Consider the following 19270-nt stretch of genomic DNA (forward strand, 5'->3'; position numbering starts at 1 on the left):
TTTCTTCTCCTTCTAACTCTCCCTGTATTGATTTTTTTTTTAATTCTTTTAAATTACATATCCATCCTCTTATATATCAACAACAAAATAAAAAACAGCTAAGACTTATTATTACAAATATAAAACTCTCCTTTTTTCTCTCAAATTGTTGTAGTATCAGAAAGAAATTTCCTCCATATTATATTTAAAATCTTCAAATAATTAGCAATTTTTTTTTTTTTTTACAAAAATAAATAAATCAATCACAGCCATAGCCATAGCCATAGAGCTATAAAGAATTGAAAAAAATAACAATACATATTCATCACTTCTACACAGTTTTTTTTTGTTTTTGCTAAACGGAAGTGTTTTGGTTTCTTCCATTGGAGAGAATTTTTCAACCGCCATTAACGGACTCGTTTGAAGATCTCTGTAAAAATTCTTCGCTTTTTTTGTCATTGTTTTATGCTTTTCTTAAATTTCAAGTAATGTAATTTAGTAGATTTTGATGAGAATTTTGAGGTGATCTGGTGTTAAGAGTTAAGGGATTAGTAGTTGATAATTGTGATTAATTTGTTTAGATCTGTAATTTATGTGTATTTTGTTTCAGGATTTTGTATTTTATATTTTGCTAAATTGGAGGATTTGGAGAGCTAAATAAAAGCGTTGATTTTTTGGTTTAATTTTAACAATGGTGAAGAGATATGAAGATGTGTTGTTGTAGAGATGAGTTCTCAACTCAAACGTCCCATTGTTTCTTCTCGTGCTGAACCGTAAGTTCTTATTATTAACTGATAAATATGTAATTTTGTTGATTAGTTTGTGTTTAATTTTGAGATTATTAGGTTATATTTTGAAAATTTTAACGTATAATTTTGGTGACCTAAGGGTGAAATTTATATCTTTCATTCGAGCTGAACAGAGTAGTATTTTAGTTTAGTTGCAAAACAGTAAGTCTTCTCCAGATTTTGTTTTTTTCCTTTTTGGTAATAGCATGAGATTGGTTTATTTATTTGTTTTTTAAGAATATGAACGGATTAAGTATTGATATTGTAACTACAAAGTGCTCAAGCCTGTGGAAAGATGTGTTCTTTTTTCATGTGTTGTTATTTTTGACACAGCAGTTCTGGGCAATCTCCAATGATGGGGGGAAGCAGTGCCAATAAGCTAACAACAAACGATGCACTTTCCTATCTCAAGTCAGTGAAGGAAATCTTTCAGGACAGAAGGGATAAGTATGATGAGTTTCTTGAAGTCATGAAAGATTTCAAGTCTCAAAGGTAGAATTTTGCGTTGCTTCCTAGCCCTACTCCACCCAAAAAGTAATCCTGATAGGTTAACTGCCATTGATTTAGCAATATTTGGTGCTTTGATTAATTATTTTTTTCCTGTTTTCCTTGGGAATGTTTGTTTGTAGAATTGACACTTCGGGTGTCATAGCGAGGGTGAAGGAATTATTCAAAGGGCATCGAACCCTAATTTTGGGTTTCAATACATTTTTGCCCAAGGGATATGAGATCACTAATCCCGAGGATGAAGCTCCAGCAAAAAAGCCAGTTGAATTTGAAGAAGCAATCAGTTTTGTAAACAAGATAAAGGTAAGTCATCACTCAACTGATGAATGTTGCTTTCTGAATTAAAATTGCTTTTCTCATTTGACTAACGTGCTGCTTGCAGACTAGATTTCAAGGCGATGATTTCGTATATAAGTCGTTTCTTGATATTTTGAATATGTATAGAAGGGAAAACAAGGCTATTGCAGAAGTTTATAATGAGGTATGCTACTCGCATGTGCTTGAAAGTTTCTTTGTATACGAGTACAAAAGGAAAGCATGCATCTTTTCTAATTTCATTCTTGGATTTGATTGCTTTCAAATGTCACTACTGAGTTCGTATGCATAGTGAGGCGACTTTATGTTTTTGCAGGTCTCCTACCTTTTCCGTGGCCATGCTGATTTGCTTGAAGAGTTCACCCACTTTTTACCTGATGCCATGGCAGCAGCCCGAGCTCGTAATGCTCAAGCTCATAGGGCCCCTATCCTGCGTTATGATGAGAAAAGTTCTTCGATGACCGCAGTAAGGCACATGCATGTTGAGAAGGTAGTTTCTTGATGATGATTTCCTAGATTCCGATGTCGTTGAATATTGGCTGATAAATCAGGGTAATTTTTTTGGCTGGTTTAGAAGGCTACTTCACTAGTTGTCCGGGAGAATGCTGTTGATCGGTCTGATCCAGAATATGAAGAAACAACGATGAGAACTGAAAAGGAAAGAAAGGAACGACAATATGAGGATAGAGAGCTGGACAGAACTGTTCATGGAGATGTTGCTGTTGACCAGTTTGAACACAGTAAGTTTGCCTATTGATATAAATTTCTTGTTCCCACTTTTCAAAGTGATTAACTAATATAGGAATTACTTGAAATATATTTTGTAAGCATGTAGTCTTGGAAGTTGAGAAAGTAATGATTATGGGACTTTGCACGTTGTTGTATGGTATATAACAATTTGGTCTACTGAATTTGCTTTATGTATGTATCAGTTCTTGTAAACATATTCTAAGTTTCTTTTTATTAGCTTCATTAGATTTTTTAGTTCAATGCTTCAGTCGTAATCTGCTGATGTTGGAGCAGGTATGCAGGACCATGGCTTTGCTTACTGTGAGCAGGTTAAGGAAAGGTTACAGGATATGGCAGATCGAAAACAATTTTTTAAGTGCCTTAATGTCTATAGCAGGGAAGGAGTTACAAGAACACAATTACAAACCCTGGTATCTTTCTTCATTCTTTGAAATTGTTTTTCAATGAGCTTGGTTAAATTTTTGGATTTATATATCCTGGTTAAGGTTATTAATATCCTTGAAGTGATTGATTAAAAAATTATAATAGAAGTTTCAAACAAATAAGGCAATAACATATATATATATATATATATATATATATATATATATAGATAGATAGATAGATAGATAGATATACTCCTTTTGTGTTAGCGAAGTAGTATACGCCTTCATCTGTAGTGAGAAATTTTGTGTACGTCTCATTCTCTTGCTTTCAAGACAATGAATCCCAATGTTCTGTATCTTCACATACATCTGAGGTCTAGACATTAATGTCATCGACTATCAATTGCATAAATACTTTGAATTCCCCCTCCCTCTGTCCCATAAAGAAACAATGATGAAAATTCACGGAAGTATAATATGTTGCCTATACACATACTGATGAATCTTTTCTAATGAGAATGTGGTTCCACGGGCATGCATTTGGGTCTGGCTTGACTGTATGCTTGCAAGTGGAGTTTTGACATTAGTTGTCAATTACATCATTCAGTTTCTTGTTTGTAATGCTTCTACAGTATCAGTAAAATTAGTAATTGGAGTGAGAATTTGTTTGCATTAGGTTAGCAGCTTACTTCAGAAACATCCAGATCTCATGGACGGATTTGATGAATTTATTTCTCATTGTGAGAGGACAGGTAATAAGCTAATGATTCGTGTTTACATTCCTGTTACACTTGCATTTCTGGTCTACTGCTATTTGAGTTTTCTTTTCCAAGATCTTAATAACGTTTTGTCTAATTTGGAGCTTTTCTGCAGATGGATATCTTACTGCTATTCTGAGCAAAACACGTAAGAATGTCGTTATATTTAGTTTTGAAGATATGACAATGAATACAATGGGTTTGTGTCCCATGTGTATCCTCTAGATCTCTGACTTATCTCAATCCACTGCAGACACCTTACGGAGTGATGAATCCAATCCCAAGTCTGAGAAAGTAGAAGACAGGGACAAAGACCGAGATTGCGAGTGGGAAGAAAGGAATAGAGTTCGTGAGACAAGAGAAAGAGCCGCCGCTTATGGAAATAGAGATACACAAGGGCAGAAGATGTCCTTGTATCCAAGCAAAGATAAATACGCAGCAAAACCTATACATGAACTTGATCTCTCTAACTGTGACAGTTGCTCCCCGAGTTACCGGCTTCTTCCAAAGAATGTAAATCTGTTGTTTAAAATTACTCTATTTTCTTTTTAAACTTATGTATTATTGTCTTCTAAATCTTTTGCACAATGGTGCATGGATCTCTTCTTACTGCAGTATCCAATTCCTTTAGCGAGTCAGAAAACAGAAATTGGTGCCGAAGTATTAAATGATCACTGGGTATCTGTAACATCAGGAAGTGAGGATTACTCTTTTAAACATATGCGCAAAAACCAGTATGAAGAAAGCTTGTTCCGATGCGAAGATGACAGGTTGGAAGTTGTCTTGATGCATGTGGTCTTAAAGTCTTAACCTTTTTATCTAGTATGTGAGATGAAGGGATCTCTTTTCCGCCAACCAATTCTAGTATAGTTCTTAATTCTCCTTTGCAATTGGTGATGTCGTCATAATAATAGGTTTGAGCTGGATATGCTTTTAGAGTCTGTCAATGCGACAACACGACGTGTTGAAGAATTGCTCAACAAGGTCAATGATAATACTATCTCGAGTGATAGTCATATCCGTATTGAAGAACATTTTACTGGTAAGAGGAGAATAAAAAATGCGGATATTGCTATTTAAATTGTTGTTATCATAAACGCTTATGCACTGTTTTGGTATAGCTCTGAATCTAAGGTGCATTGAACGTCTCTACGGTGACCACGGGCTTGATGTTATGGATGTGTTGAGGAAGAATGCACCACTTGCCCTTCCAGTTATACTCACTCGCTTGAAGCAGAAACAGGAGGAGTGGGCGAGGTGTCGTTCTGATTTTAATAAAGTTTGGGCTGAGATTTATGCTAAGAACTATCACAAATCACTGGATCATCGTAGCTTTTATTTCAAGCAGCAGGACACAAAAAGCTTGAGCACTAAAGGTAATGTAAGATGACATTTTGCTGATGTAGAACTAGTTCATTCTAATAACTAGTTGAAGTTTGAAATGAAAATAGAAGCATTAATGACCAAGAAATTCGGAGATTTAAGTAAATTAGAAAACTGAATACCTATTTCTTGGGGCCGCTTTCGTGGTGCTAGCCGGGGTGTGACACTAATTTTGCATGTGGTTGTGCCCTCAAATTCAATTTGGTCCTGCTCTAGGATAATTCAAGTAACTAAACTATAAAGTGGAAATCTTTATACTCGTGTAATGTATTTCATTCGTTGTGAGCAAGTATTCAGGTGTTTCTGTTCCCTTAATTCGTTATAAGTATTGAAATTACATCTGTACTGCTTATGACTCTTCATTTGGTAATTGCAGCGGGTAGAGTTCAATTTTTCTTTAGGTGCTAAGTGATAAATATGGCTTCAGTCACAAGCTTATCTAGATTGAGAACCGCAACATAGTATGGCAACTTGATCATAGAAATTCTTTTCTTCAGCATTAGCTAAAGTGATTTTCTTGATGCTGATTTTTGCTTTCCCTATTTTATAATAATCTTTTACTACACATACGTTTGTCTTTATTTTACCTCTTCCTTCCTTATCTTCTTTTGCTTTTATAGATTGGCATATAGCTTCCTTCAATATCAAGTGAACTACTACTTCTGAAACTTTCCCATTTTACTTTGTATCGAGAAATTATTATTGCCTTTCAAACAGCTTAAAATGCATTGTATCTAATTTATTCAAAGAGGAAATGTAAGGAATGGTAGATTGTTTCGGATAGTTCTACTAGTAACAGGTTGCCCATCTTCCCATGCATATTCCTCCTTTGGACTGTAGAGTGCCTAGTGTCCCGAACTTCTTGTCCTGATGTTCTAGCACATTTCTTGAATTCCTGACTGCTAAATTTGTAATTATAGGATTTTACATTCAAAAGACTGCTACTTTCTCTTTCATTTCATTCTCTGTGGTAGTTGTCATACCCTACGGATGAGTTCCACTACCAACAGTAGCATTTATCGATAAAATACTTTCCTTTTTCTGCTTCCCTTTTGTCAGTAGCGTCTTCAATCTCCATCAACTCTATCTGTTTCCTCTTCTACCTTGCACATCCATTGCTCCAACTAGTATTTTTCCTACTCTTGTTTGGTTATCTATCTCCAGGAAACAGCCGTCCTACCTTGGTAGGAGTAAGGTCTGCGTACATTCTACCCTCCCCAGACCCCATGTTGTGGGATTTCACTGGGTTGTTGTTGTTGTTGTTGTTGTTTGGTTATCTATATGTATACTGATTATTATTTTTTGATATGGACTTTCCTTCTTTGGAGATTTTTCTCTAAATATATTACAGATTTTGCAGTGCATCTTTTGTGGTAAGATCTGCAATAATCACTTGATTTTCCATAAATTCGTTTTAGTGGTTGAGGATAAATCTGGAATACTCTCTAGAAGGAAACAGTGTAGCCTGGGGTGTCTCATGCAAGAGCTTACGATTTAAAATTGGCTCTTGTAGAACCAGAATGATATTCTTGGAAGTTGAAATGAATTTTTAGAAAGGAGCTCAAGAGTTATGGCTCTTACAAGTTTTGTCAAGAGGTTAGAATCAGTTAAGCAGTTGCATTAGAGTTCTACTTTCTAACAGCTCCAAGACCTACCAAGCAGAAAAATTGAAGCAGCAGAAACTCCAGTTTTGCTTTCACCTCACTTACTTGCCCTCTGAAGTCTTATCTAGCCTTAAGAATAATCTAATGCTTGCTCTGCATGAGAATTTGTTTCGTCAATGCCTGCCTGGTAGTAAACATATTTGAGCCAACTGTTTAGTTTTATAATAATGTTGAAGTTCATGTTTACTGTATAAAATAAGAGAACATGCGTTGATCACAAGCCTTATTTCCTGATTATTCCAGATGGTGTAAGGTGTATTACTACTTTTGGGCATGTCTTGAATTTCCTTCTATATAGGTGAGTAGGAGTATTGACATCAAGGCTCTAGTTTGAGACTGAAAGCTAATAGGAAAATTATCAAGTAGAATTAATATTCTCAACTTACAATTGGAAAATCTCAGCTTCCTCGAAAGATTAAAAACAAACTTTATCTGCTTTTTTAAACATGATTTGGAAATTTTGGTGTCCTTAAACTAGCTATGGTCGTGTAAATGAAGTAGCCTGTAGCTTTCTAAGCTCACGGCATTTCGTGCAGATGGTCTAATGTTCTTTTTTTGGGAAGGTTCCCTCACACTGATAATAAAAACCAAAAGGAGGTGCAAGAGATTTCACCATCAATATGGTTCTGACTTTTGAGCCATCTCAACTGATTAGCCTTGGTAGTCGTTAATGATAGATGTATTCTTTCGCTTGTGGATAGTCATGATTATGCTTTCACAGAAATCCGTAGTCAAGGTTTTATTCATCGGATTCTTGCAGACACTGGAGGAAGTTTGTTGTGTGTCAACAATAATGCTACTTTTTTTTTTTTGAGAAAGTAACAACTTGTATTCTATTTCCAAAATATCCGAACCCTGCCACAACAAGTTACAGGTTTCCTAATTACAATTGAGGTAGAGTATCAGGAAGATCTTCAACCCTTTAACAAAAATTACAAAGAGCTTAAGACATCTATAATTGATTCTAGATCTTCCATATAGTCCTGTTTACACCAAAATGAAACAACACTAAACAATTTATCTTCATCTTCTGGATGTTGTTGCTCTTGTTCTGGAAGCACCTGAGATTTCTTTCTCCAAGCAGACCACCAGATGCAAGCTGGTATAATTTTCCATCTATCCTTGTGGTCAGAAAGACCCTTCATATTTATGAAGATTTTCCACAGTTGATAGGTAATCGTGCAGTGTTGAAATAGGTGAGTTACTGTCTCAGCCTCTTCTTCACATAAGAAGCACCTAGGGCTTAGATGGATCCCCCTCTTCATGAGATTTTCTTGAGTCAACACAGCTTGTTTAGCCAAAAGCCAAGTAAAATAGGAGACTTTATAAGGAATTTTAACTTTTCATATAAGCTTCCAAGGCCAGTCATCAATGTGATCGTCATAAGGATTAAGCTTTTTGTAGGCCCCTTTCACACTTAATTTGCCTTGACTGTGACCCTGCCATTCCAATCTATCTTGGTCGTTAGAAGTTCCTTTAAATTGCTCCAACTTGTTGTAGAACTCAACTAACCTCAAGATCTCCCAATTATTAAAAGGTCTTCTAAAACTCAGGTTCCATCCCTGTTCTGACCAAACTTCAGCCACAGTGGCCCTTTGCTGCTGATTTAGAGTGTAAAATGTCATTAAAGGTATCCTTTAGAGAACCTTGTTCAAGCCAGTTGTCTTCCCAGAAGAAAACCTTCCTGCCATCCTCTGTTCATATACTGCAATTCTCTCTTAGATTGGCTACAAATTCCTGATGGACCTCCAAAGGCTGATTCCATGCTAGCGACCATTTTGGTGGTCCAATGATCTGCCATTTCATACTTCAACTGGATTACTTCTTTCCAGAGTGCCAGTTCACTAGATGCAAGTCTCCAGAGCCACTTCATCATAAGGCATTGATTCTGTGTTTTTAAGTTCCTTACCCCAATAATGCTACTTTCTTGAGTTGATTATAGAATTTTCAAGCATCTGTTATTTTTGTCTCAGCACTAGAAGCACATCTTGAATTGTTATGTAGAAAAAGATCATTTGAGAGATCAGAGTGCCATTATATGGAAATTTTTCTGTGTGAACTCTGTTCTTGCCACAAGTGCTTATTTCTCACGGAACTGATGTTTTTCTTCCCCACAGCCCTGCTGGCTGAGATCAAAGAAATCAATGAAAATAAGTGCCAAGAAGATGATGTGCTGCTATCTGTTGCTGCTGGAAATGGGCAACCAATTATCGCACATCTGGAGTTCGAGTATCCTGATTCTGACATCCACGAAGACCTTTATCAAATCATCAAGTATTCATGTATAGAAGTTTGTACAAGAGAACAGTTGGATAAAGTCATGAAGATTTGGACCACCTTCCTGGAACCAATATTTGGAGTTCCTCGTCAGCCTCAGGGTGAAGTGGATGGTGTGGATGTTGTAAAGGCTAAAAATCTAAATGCTAAAGATAAAACAGCAATTGAAGGGGAAAGGGTTTGTAGCCCTGCTAGTGGCTCAGGCATGAATTGCAGACAAAGCAGTTCCAGGAATGGAGATGAACTGCCTACATCTGAGCATTTAATTTCTTCCAGAGTTCAGATAGCAGATGGCGAAAATGGGTTTAAGGATGATAGCTCTCTTCATGCAAATGGTGTGATGCTGAAAATCGTTACTTCAAAGAACCTCCTTCAGCATGGAAAGGCAGACGCTAATCTAAACATGGCAGATGGGGCATCTGGTCTCAGCAGAGAGGCTTTTTGTTCTGACCAGCTAGTGCTTTCAAACAGCAGTACTGTGGGGGAAAGCCATGGAAGAGTCTGTAAAGAAATTGTTTCAGGTTCATGGGCTGCTCCCTACTCTGCATTTCTCTTTCATTTCGTGTTTTCTACACCTCTTCATGGGATTTGGTATTTGAAAAGTTGATGTACTCTTTCCATTATTAGGGCATGGTGCAGGCACTTCCAGAACTAGTAGTTCCACAATCAAACGTGAACCTGAGATAGTATCGTCTAATGACTCAAAGGTACTGCGTTTTAACTTTCAGATCACTGTAACCTCCCCCCCCCCCCCCCCCCATTTGTTCTCCTTGCTCAATCTCTTTCCTGTTCCTATCTAAGAAAGCCAAACAATTAGGAAATAAAATTTAGTCAGTCTTTAGATCAACCACTAGCAAATATCCTGACATGAATCCAAAAGAAAGAAGTTTTAAGATCCTGCTGTGAACTGTGTTTATCTGCCTCTTGCTCCCTTGTCAGGCAGTTAAGGGTGGCAGAATTAACCCAAAATTTAACGGGTTGGGCAATATGTATTTGCTAGTGGGCTGATTTGGGTTGTTCCCGAAGTAATCCTTCAGAGAATAGCAACCCAGATTTACCTGTTTAGATACCCAACACTGGTCGGTGAAGATACCCTAACAGTGATGTAAGCTCCGTTTCTTTAACTGCTCTCCAATTGGTAAATTCTAAGCTCAGGAGAGTATTCCTGTTGAACGAAATCTCAGTTTCTGTAAACTTCAGTAGCGTGCTAATACAGTAAACTAAATAAATTATAAAAAGAATCTCCTCAGATCAAATAAAGTGGAATCTTGGAAAACAAGACATTTAAGAAAAAACAAGGAAGGAAAATATCTGTTTAAGCTTGCAGAATATCTGTTGTTGCCCCCCATCTCTAATATCTATCCTTTTTCTCTTTTTCCCACATGATTTTAGGACGGAGGGTTCGTGGACCCAAAGGCAGAAGGTATCAAAGTTGAGAAATGTCTTGAAGAATCCATAGGAAAATGTAAACTTGAGAGAGAAGAGGGTGAATTAACTCCAAATGGTGATTTTGAGGATAATTTTACACCATCAAATGAAGGTGGTCAAAATGCATCGCATAGTTTAAAGGGAAGTTCAAGTAGTAAGCTGTACCAAAGTGGACATGGAGAAAAAGAAATTCGTGGTGGAGACAGAGGATGTGAGAATGATGCTAATGAAGAAGGGGAAGCGAGTGCTCATGGGACATCAGAGGACAGTGAGAATGCTTCTGAAAATTGTGATGTTTCAGGCAGTGAGTCTGCTAATGGCGAAGGTTCTCATGAAGAGCGTGAAGAAGATGGGGACAATGATGTGAATGATAACAAGGCAGAGAGTGAAGGAGAGGTGGAAGGTACTGCTGATGTCCACGATGCTGAAGGAGATGGTGCTGTTATGCCATTTTCAGAACGCCTTCTACATACATCCAGGCCTCTGACCAAGCACGTTCCTTCTATATTTCATGTCAGGGAGAAGGAATCACGTATATTTTATGGAAACGATTCATTTTATGTGCTGTTCAGACTTCACCAGGTATGGCTATTTAAAATCATGAAGTATAATTTCTTCACATGATGCAACATTAATGTTTCTTCTCTAAACTACAGACATTGTATGAAAGACTACAGAAAGCAAAATTGCATTCTTCATCATCTGAACACAGATGGCGAGTCTCAAATGCTATCAACCCCACTGAGTCATATTCCAGGTCACTTGAGTGATTTGTCTCCTGTTCCAGTGAACTTTGATTAATCTGTACTTAATCAGAACTAAGCTCCTCTTCAATGTTACAGATTCAAGAGTGCACTTTATAACCTGCTTGATGGTTCCTCTGACAATGCAAAGTTCGAGGATGACTGCCGAGCTATTATTGGAGCTCAGTCATATCTTCTCTTCACCTTAGACAAGCTGATATACAAAATTGTCAAACAGGTAAGTGCATATATTTTTCATTTTCTCTTTGTTTGGTGTATGCAGCTGTCTTGTACAATTCTTAGTTTCTGCATTTCATGCAGCTTCAGACAATTGCAACAGATGAGTTGGAAAGTAAACTTCTTCAACTATATGCATATGAAACCTCAAGAAATTCTAGCACATTTTCGGATTTAGTTTACCATGAAAATGTGCGTGCCCTTCTTCATGACGAGACCATATACAGAATAGCATGTGTAAGTCTTTGCAACATCTTTGCTTCTTTTTATGTTATGTGGCCGATCTAAAAATAGCATTCCCTTCGCCATTTAAATGTAGCATTGATAAACTACCTCCATTGCAGTCATCTAAACCAACACGTCTATCCATACAACTCATGGACTATGTTTATGATAAGCCTGAGATGTCTGCTGTTTCAGTGGACCCAAATTTTGCAGCTTATTTGAGCAATGAACTCCTCTCTGCTATACCTCAGAAGGAGAACCCTGGGGTGTTCTTGACAAGGTACTATATCAATAGAAGAGTGCTTTCTTGACGTTTTTTATAACATAGGTTAATGCATGCATCTCGTATTTTGCAGAAATAAACGGAAGTCTGGAGTTAGAGATGAAACTTTTACATCTGAGGCTATGAAAGGACTTAAATTTTTTAATGGTCTAGAATGTAAGATAGCATGCAGCTCATCAAAGGTACTCTAGCTATCCTTGGGACACATACTTAAGAACCTTGTCTCTCTTGCTAACTTTGTTTTTGTGGCTTTGGATGCCTAGGTCTCTTACGTCTTGGACACTGAAGATTTCTTGATCCGTTCAAGAAAAAGGCGAAAAATATTAAAGGAGAATTTTTTGTCTAATGGCCATTCAGAGTGTTTGAACAGGTCTAATAAAATACAACGCTTCCGCAGATTGTTTTCAGTTGAACATGTGCATTTTGCATAGAAAGGTAATCTACAGCTTCAGTTAGTCATAGTTAAAGTTCTATGACATACACAAAATGGAAAAATGAAGTCCAAAGGTAGAATTTTCACACATTTTACATGCTCTCGAAGGTTTTCTGATATTTGTTTCGTAGTTGATTGCTCGTACTTGTGGAAATTCAAATTTTGGACAGTGATACCATAGATTTTTTTAACTTTTCCTATTGAATAAATGATCCAGCTAACCGCTCGGAAAATTTGTAGGATGTCATTCTAAATTTTGATGTATATATTTTTTCCTTCTCAGTTGTAAAACACTCAAATTGTCAATTCCATGAAATGTTTCTTGTTACATTTATGTACCTTTTTTTTTCCTGATTGGCAGAAAAATTATTTTGGCTAGACTCTTGGTAAGCGAAACGTGACCAGTTCCAGTATTTTTGGATGGAGGGAGTATTAAGTAGATATACAAAGGGTCAATGTTGAGTCTTGTAGGAAAAATCTTCAATTAGATGTAATAGAGAGGAAAATAAAATCTTTCTTCAACTTATTTAATTGAAAACATTTGAAATGTGGCAGCTATTAAAGTGTGACAGGATTGTGTGAACCAACTCATATAAAGTCTAAAAAGATGGGCAAAGTTTTATGCTTACTTATATCTCAAGTATCCTATCTCAAGTATGCAGATTGGATTCTTTTAAGGGAAAATCACTTATATATACGTAATATAAGAAACATATTAACGCAAAGTGATGAGAGTTTTCAGTTTACAAAATATATCAGGAGTTTTTTTCATAAAACATATTAGAAATTTCACTCGAGGCTTGATATATTTGTTCAAAATTTCTCTCTAGGACTTTTAAAAATTATACTAAATATATTTTAGGAAAGGTGGACCGGTCCAACTCAGTTCCACGTAGAGCTGGGTTGGGTTGACCACTTTTATGATCCATCATCATGATGGACCAGCCCAATCCGTCAAATTTCAAAGCTTGTGTGGATTGGATCGATTCATATTGATAGCTCTATAATGAGTGGTGAAACTCAAGATCTCTATCGGCACCATTGGGATAGATAGGATTTTACCCTCACTGAAAGATTTATGAATTCGAGCTTTGGATATGAAAAAAATTGTGTTAGGGAGTGTTTTCCACTTAAATGGACCTCATGCAATACATCTTGAGGTTAGTCGAGACCTCATTGTAGATACTGAACATCACGTGAGAAATCAAAAAAGAAATAATAGAGATGGATAAAATTCTTCTACCCTTAACTAGGGGTTTAAGATTCAGAGTTTGAAAAAAATTATGTTAACAACTATTTTCCCTTAAATGGACCTTGTGTGATGGAAATCTAAATTTAATCTGGGCCAATGTAAATTCTCGATAAGGGTGTCAACAATTTTAAAACTCAATCAAACTGAACTGATTGTTATGGCTTTTTAGAAAAATTGTAGGTTAATATATTAATAATCATATCAAAAATTAGGATTTTTTTAATTTTATTTTATTAAAAATATCGAACCATAGAACAAATTTACATTATAAAATATATTTTGTATATAATTTAAATAGAAAACATCAAAATTTTGACGTTGAACCGTGGGAAATTCAGATGGAAACAATTATAAAGCTTTATATGTGTTATGAAACAAACTAAACTTAGTAAATTAATAAAAAGAAATAGTAAGAAAAGAGAGAGAGTTGAAAATTTTTGTATCTGTATACATTAATATCATGACCTATAGGCTATTTATAGCCGGGGAAGGGGAGGGAGTTATAATAACAAAATAAGTTGTAATGCAATTGGGTAGGGAAAAGTAAGGGGACAAAAATTGATGGGTGGGAAAGAAAAAATGGACAACCACCACTTGTATAACAACCCCCCTTGGATGTCCACATGAAATGTGCCTCATTAAAAACTTTAAAAGAAATAATATACGTAGTTATCCTGAACACCCATAGATATTGTGCCTCGTAAAGGAAAAAAGAGTACAAAGCGTATTTTACTCCCCCTGATGAAAACTCCATTTGATATTTTGGAGACGACGCATTTCAATCTTATATCTTAGCTTCTCAAAAATTGATGTTGGTAATGCTTTTGTGAATAAATCTGCAAGATTATCACTCGAACGAACTTATTGTACATCAATATCACCATTTTTCTAGAGATCATGTGTGAAGAATAATTTTGGTGAAATATGTTTCGCTCTGTCTCCTTTTATGAAGCCACCTTTCAATTGAGCTATGCAGGCGGCATTGTCTTCAAATATAACTGTGGGTACTTTGACATAATTTTTCAGACCGCATTTTTCTTCGGTGAACTGTATCATTGATCTCAACCAAACACATTCTCTACTTGCTTCATGAATTGCTATTATTTCAACATGATTTGAAGAAGTAACAACAATAGACTGCTTTGTAGATCGCCATGATATAGCAGTTTCTTCGTATGTAAATAGATAGCATGTTTGAGATCAAGATTTATGTGGGTCTGATAAATAACCTGCATCTGCATGACCAATAAAACAAACTCATATCAATGGTATCCTTTAGATATCGCAAAATATATTTGATACCATTCCAATGTCTTCGCGTTGAGGTTGAACTATACATTGCCAGCAAATTAACAGAAAATGTTATATCAGATTTGGTTGCGTTAGCAAGATACATAAGTGAACTAATAGAACTGAGATATGGTACTTCAGGACGAAGAAATTCTTCATTCTCTTCTGGAGATCGAAATGGATCTTTATCCACTTCAAGTGATCGAACAACCATTGGAGTACTTAATGGATGTGCTTTGTCCATGTAAAATGGTTTTAAGTCTTTCTCAGTGTAGGCAGATTGGTGGACAAAGACCTCGTCTGGTAAATGTTCAATTTGCAGACCCAGACAAAGTTTTATCTTTCCAAGGTCTTTCATTTCAAATTCTTTCACCAAAAGGGGTTCCAATGAGATTTATGTCATTAACATAAATGACGAGTATAACAAACTCTGATTCCGTTTTCTTAATAAAAACACATGGACAAATGACATCATTTATATAACCTTCATTTATCAAGTACTTACTAAGGTGATCATACCACATACGCCCTGATTGTTTCATACCATATAATGATCTTTGCAATTTGATTGAGTACATCTCCCGAGACTTGATACATGCTTCAGGCAATTTTAATCCTTTTGAGATTTTCATGTAAATTTCATTATTAAGTGAACCATAAAGGTAAGCTGCAATCACATTCATTAGATGTATTTCAAGATTTTTATGTACAACTAAACTGATGAGATATTGAAAAGTTATTTCATCCATAACAGGTGAATATGTTTCCTCATAGTTGACCCGGGTCTTTGAGAGAATCCTTGTGCAACAAGGCATGCTTTGTATCTTACAATTTCATTTCTCTTATTTTGTTTTCGCATAAAAATCCATTTATAACCAACTAGTTTTACACCTTCAGGGGTTTGGACTGCAAGCCCACAAACTTCACGTTTAGCAAGTGAGTCTAATTCTGATTGAATTGATTTTTTCCATTCTTGTCAATCACATCTACGTCGACATTCTTCAACGGATTTAGGCTTAAGACTTTTACTATATTGCATGAGATTAAGTGAAACATTACATGCAAAAACATTTTCAATCATGATTTTCGATCGATCTAAATTTATCTCATCACCGGTAGAACTTATTAAAAGTTCTTCATTCACTTGAGTCTCGGGTTCACTGATTTTTTCAGAAATATCAAGATTACTCAAATCTTGACCTTCGGCAGGAGGTTATTTTGTAGTATCATCTTTATTATTTCTCACGCTTCTCTTTCTAGGATTTTTATCCTTTGAACCCAATGGTCTACCACGCTTCAGGCGTTTTTGGGATTCAGAAACTATGATACTAGTAGATGGTCCTTTTGGGACATCAATCCGGATAGGCACATTCACTGAAGGGATATGTGACTTAGTTATCCGTTTCAAATCAGTAAATGCATCTGACATTTGATTTGCTATTTTCTGTAAGTGGATGATCTTCTGGACCTCCTGCTCACATGTGCGGATACCCGAATCAAAATGAGATAGTGATGAAACTTTCCACGCAATTTCTCTTTCGGATTCCTTTTTCTCTCCTCCTAATTGCGAAAAAATTATTTCATCAAACTGACAATCTGCAAATCGAGTAGTAAATAAGTCTCCTGTCAACGGTTCAATGTAGCAATTATGGAGGGTGAGTCAAACCCAACATATATGCCTAATCTTTGTTGAGGGCCCATCTTTGTACGGTGTGGTGGTGTTACATGCACGTATACCACACAATCAAATATTAGTAAATGGGCTATATTTGATTTATGACCAAATACTAATTATGATGGAGTGTATTTATTATAATTTTTCGGTCAGAGACGTACAAGTGCACAGTAATTGACAATTTTGTTTTCATTAGTAGAGGTCTTGCTATCAATTGTAGGCGCTTAATAAATGACTCTACAAGGCCACTTTGAATATGAACATGAGAAACAAAATGTTCAATTTTTATCTCAATTGATAAGCAATAATCATCAAAAGCTTGTAATGTAAATTCTCCAGCATTATCAAGGCGAATAGCCTTAATTGGAGAATCTGGAAATTGTGCCCTTAATCTTATTATTTGTGCTAACAACTTCGCAAGTGCTAGGTTGCGAGATGGTAAGAGGCACACATGAGATCATCTTGATGATGCATCTATTAAGGGCAGCCCGGTGCACTTAAGCTCCCGCTATGCGCAGGGTCCGGGGAAGGGCCCGACCACAAGGGTCTGTTGTACGCAGCCTTACCTTGCATTTCTGCCAGAGGCTGTTTCCAAGGCTTGAACCCGTGACCTCCTGGTCACATGATGCATCTATTATGACCATAAAATATCTAAACAATCCACTAGGTGGATGAATAGATCCACATATATTCCCATGTATACGCTCTAAAACATCAGGAGATTTGATGCCAACCTTCAGGGTTGATGGCCTGACAATTAATTTGTCTTGATAACAAGTAGCACATGAAAAATCATCATTCGTAAGAATCTTCAGGTTCTTTAACGGATGTCCAGTCGAATTTTCAAGAATTTGTCTCATCATTATTGATCCAAGATGACCTATAGCATAAATGTATTTAGATCAGTAAATTTCTGGTTTACAATCAAATGTGCTTCAATTGCACTAATTTTTGCATAATATAGGCCAAGCGATAAAGTTGATAATTTTTCCAAAGTATATTTCTGGTCTGAGACACTCTTGGTTATACCAAGATATTCAATATTCGTTTCATTTAGTGTCTCATCATGATATCCATTTCTGCAGATATCTTTAAAACTTAACAAGTTTCTTGGAATTTAGAAGAGAATAGTGCATCTTCTATAACAATCTTTATCCCCTTTGGCAGAAATATAGTAGCTCTTCTGGAGCCTTCAATCATTTTCGAATTACTAGAAATTGTTGTAACATTTGATTTTCTTCTACGTAAGTTAGAAAAATATTTTTCGTCTTTAAAAATGGCATGAGTCGTTCCACTATCAATTACACAAATATTCTCGTGATTGATCATTGATCCAAATAAAATTTGAGGCATATCCATATTTTTTCTTCAAAAAGAAATAAAGTAAATGTTATAATTAAAACATGACTCATTATACAAATTTTATTTATTTATATGAATTGAAAAAATACAAACATATTATTTAGTACAGATAAATAAAAAGAAATTATTTAAATATTATTAGGCTTATCAATATTCATATTTTCTTTTGAAAAAATAAAAAAATCAGCTACATCAGATGCAGAGGCTCAATATTATCTTCAGAGATAAAGTTTGTCTCTGAATTATTTTTTGCCCTCTTCAAGGATGCTTGATATAGCTGAACCAGACGTTTTGATGACCGATAGGTCCGTAACCAATGCCCCATACCTCCACATCTGTAACATATACTTTTTGATTTTTTCTTTGGTATAGCTTCTGGCTTTTCACTCTTCTTTTTATATTGCTGACCATTTGTCGGTGCCAGTCGAGCACCATGATTATAATTTCTTCTTCGACCACTACCACGACTGGGGCCATGACCTTTCTCTCGTTGGTTATAATTTGCTTGATTCACTTCAGGGTGTGGCAAAGAATCAACGGGTCGACTATCATAATTTTTTATTAATAGTTCGTTGTGACGTTCAACAATAAAAAGGTGAAAAAGTAATTCAGAATAGTTTTTAAAACCCTTTTCGTGATATTGCTGCGGTAGGAGCATATTCGCGGGTGGAAATGTGGAGTATGTTTTTTCAAGTTTGTCTTGCTCAGTGATTTCTTCTCCGCATAAATTTAATTGTGCTATAATTCTAAACAAGGCAGAATTATATTCAGTTATATTTTTAAAATCCATTACTCTTAAATTGAGTCAATCATGACGTGCCTGTGGAAGGATGACCAACTTCAGGTGGTCATATCTTTTTTTTTAGATTTTTCCACAGTTAAGGGGGTCTTTTAATGTGAGGTACTATAATTTTAACCCCTCGTCAAGATGATGGCGGAGAAATATCATGGCTTTGGCACGGTCTTGACTAGATGCCATATCATTATCTTTGATGGTGTCTGATAGACCCATCGATTCTAGATGTATTTCGGCATCTAGTGCCTATGATTAGTAGTCTTTTCCAGATTATTAAAAACAACAAATTCAAGTTTAGAGATATTAGACATTTTAAGAAAATAAAATTCTTACTCTTTAATTACCTTATTAAAATTGATCAAAGTGATGGAGGCTTGTGCTGATAACGTGTTATGAAACAAACTAAACTTAGTAAATTAATAAGAAGAAATAGTAAGAAAAGAGAGAGAGTTGAGAATCTTTGTATCTGTATACACTAATATCATGGCCTATAGACTATTTATAGCCGGACAAGAGGAGGGAGTTATAATAACAAAACAAGTTGTAATGCAATTGGGTAGGGAAAAGTAAGGGGCCAAAATTAGTGGGTAGGAAAGAAAAAATGGACAGTCACCACTTGTATAACAATATGGAATTTGTCTCATTTTGTGGAGCATCAATCTTTCATATCTACTACTAATATATACGTTTGAATAAGCAGGGGGACAACATGCTTGCAATGTGAATAAGCAGGCAGCTGATCGTCAACATGTTTGCATGT

General features: G+C 35.8%; 1 protein-coding gene across 3 annotated transcripts; it reads left to right on the top strand.

Moving 5' to 3' along the window:
- Positions 1 to 206: 206 nt before the first annotated feature.
- Positions 207 to 12463, top strand: LOC129880262 (paired amphipathic helix protein Sin3-like 4). Of its 3 annotated transcripts, none has more exons than XM_055954220.1 (23): positions 207 to 411; positions 590 to 752; positions 1101 to 1259; positions 1397 to 1577; positions 1657 to 1755; positions 1906 to 2079; positions 2167 to 2329; positions 2613 to 2749; positions 3381 to 3456; positions 3578 to 3610; positions 3716 to 3975; positions 4078 to 4232; positions 4377 to 4504; positions 4584 to 4838; positions 8627 to 9307; positions 9414 to 9493; positions 10179 to 10796; positions 10871 to 10971; positions 11057 to 11195; positions 11279 to 11431; positions 11539 to 11699; positions 11776 to 11884; positions 11966 to 12463. In XM_055954220.1, exons 2-23 carry the CDS (start codon positions 706 to 708, stop codon positions 12131 to 12133), a joined length of 4077 nt encoding a protein of 1358 aa, XP_055810195.1. In that variant the 5' UTR covers positions 207 to 411; positions 590 to 705; the 3' UTR covers positions 12134 to 12463. The 3 variants fall into 3 exon arrangements, with proteins under 3 accessions (XP_055810195.1, XP_055810192.1, XP_055810193.1); XM_055954217.1 differs by having other exon boundaries at positions 210 to 411; positions 2164 to 2329; XM_055954218.1 differs by having other exon boundaries at positions 210 to 411; positions 1104 to 1259; positions 2164 to 2329.
- The last annotated feature ends 6807 nt before the right edge of the window (positions 12464 to 19270 follow it).

This window comes from Solanum dulcamara, chromosome 2 (assembly GCF_947179165.1).
Source record: "Solanum dulcamara chromosome 2, daSolDulc1.2, whole genome shotgun sequence".
Taxonomy (NCBI): Eukaryota; Viridiplantae; Streptophyta; class Magnoliopsida; order Solanales; family Solanaceae; genus Solanum; species Solanum dulcamara.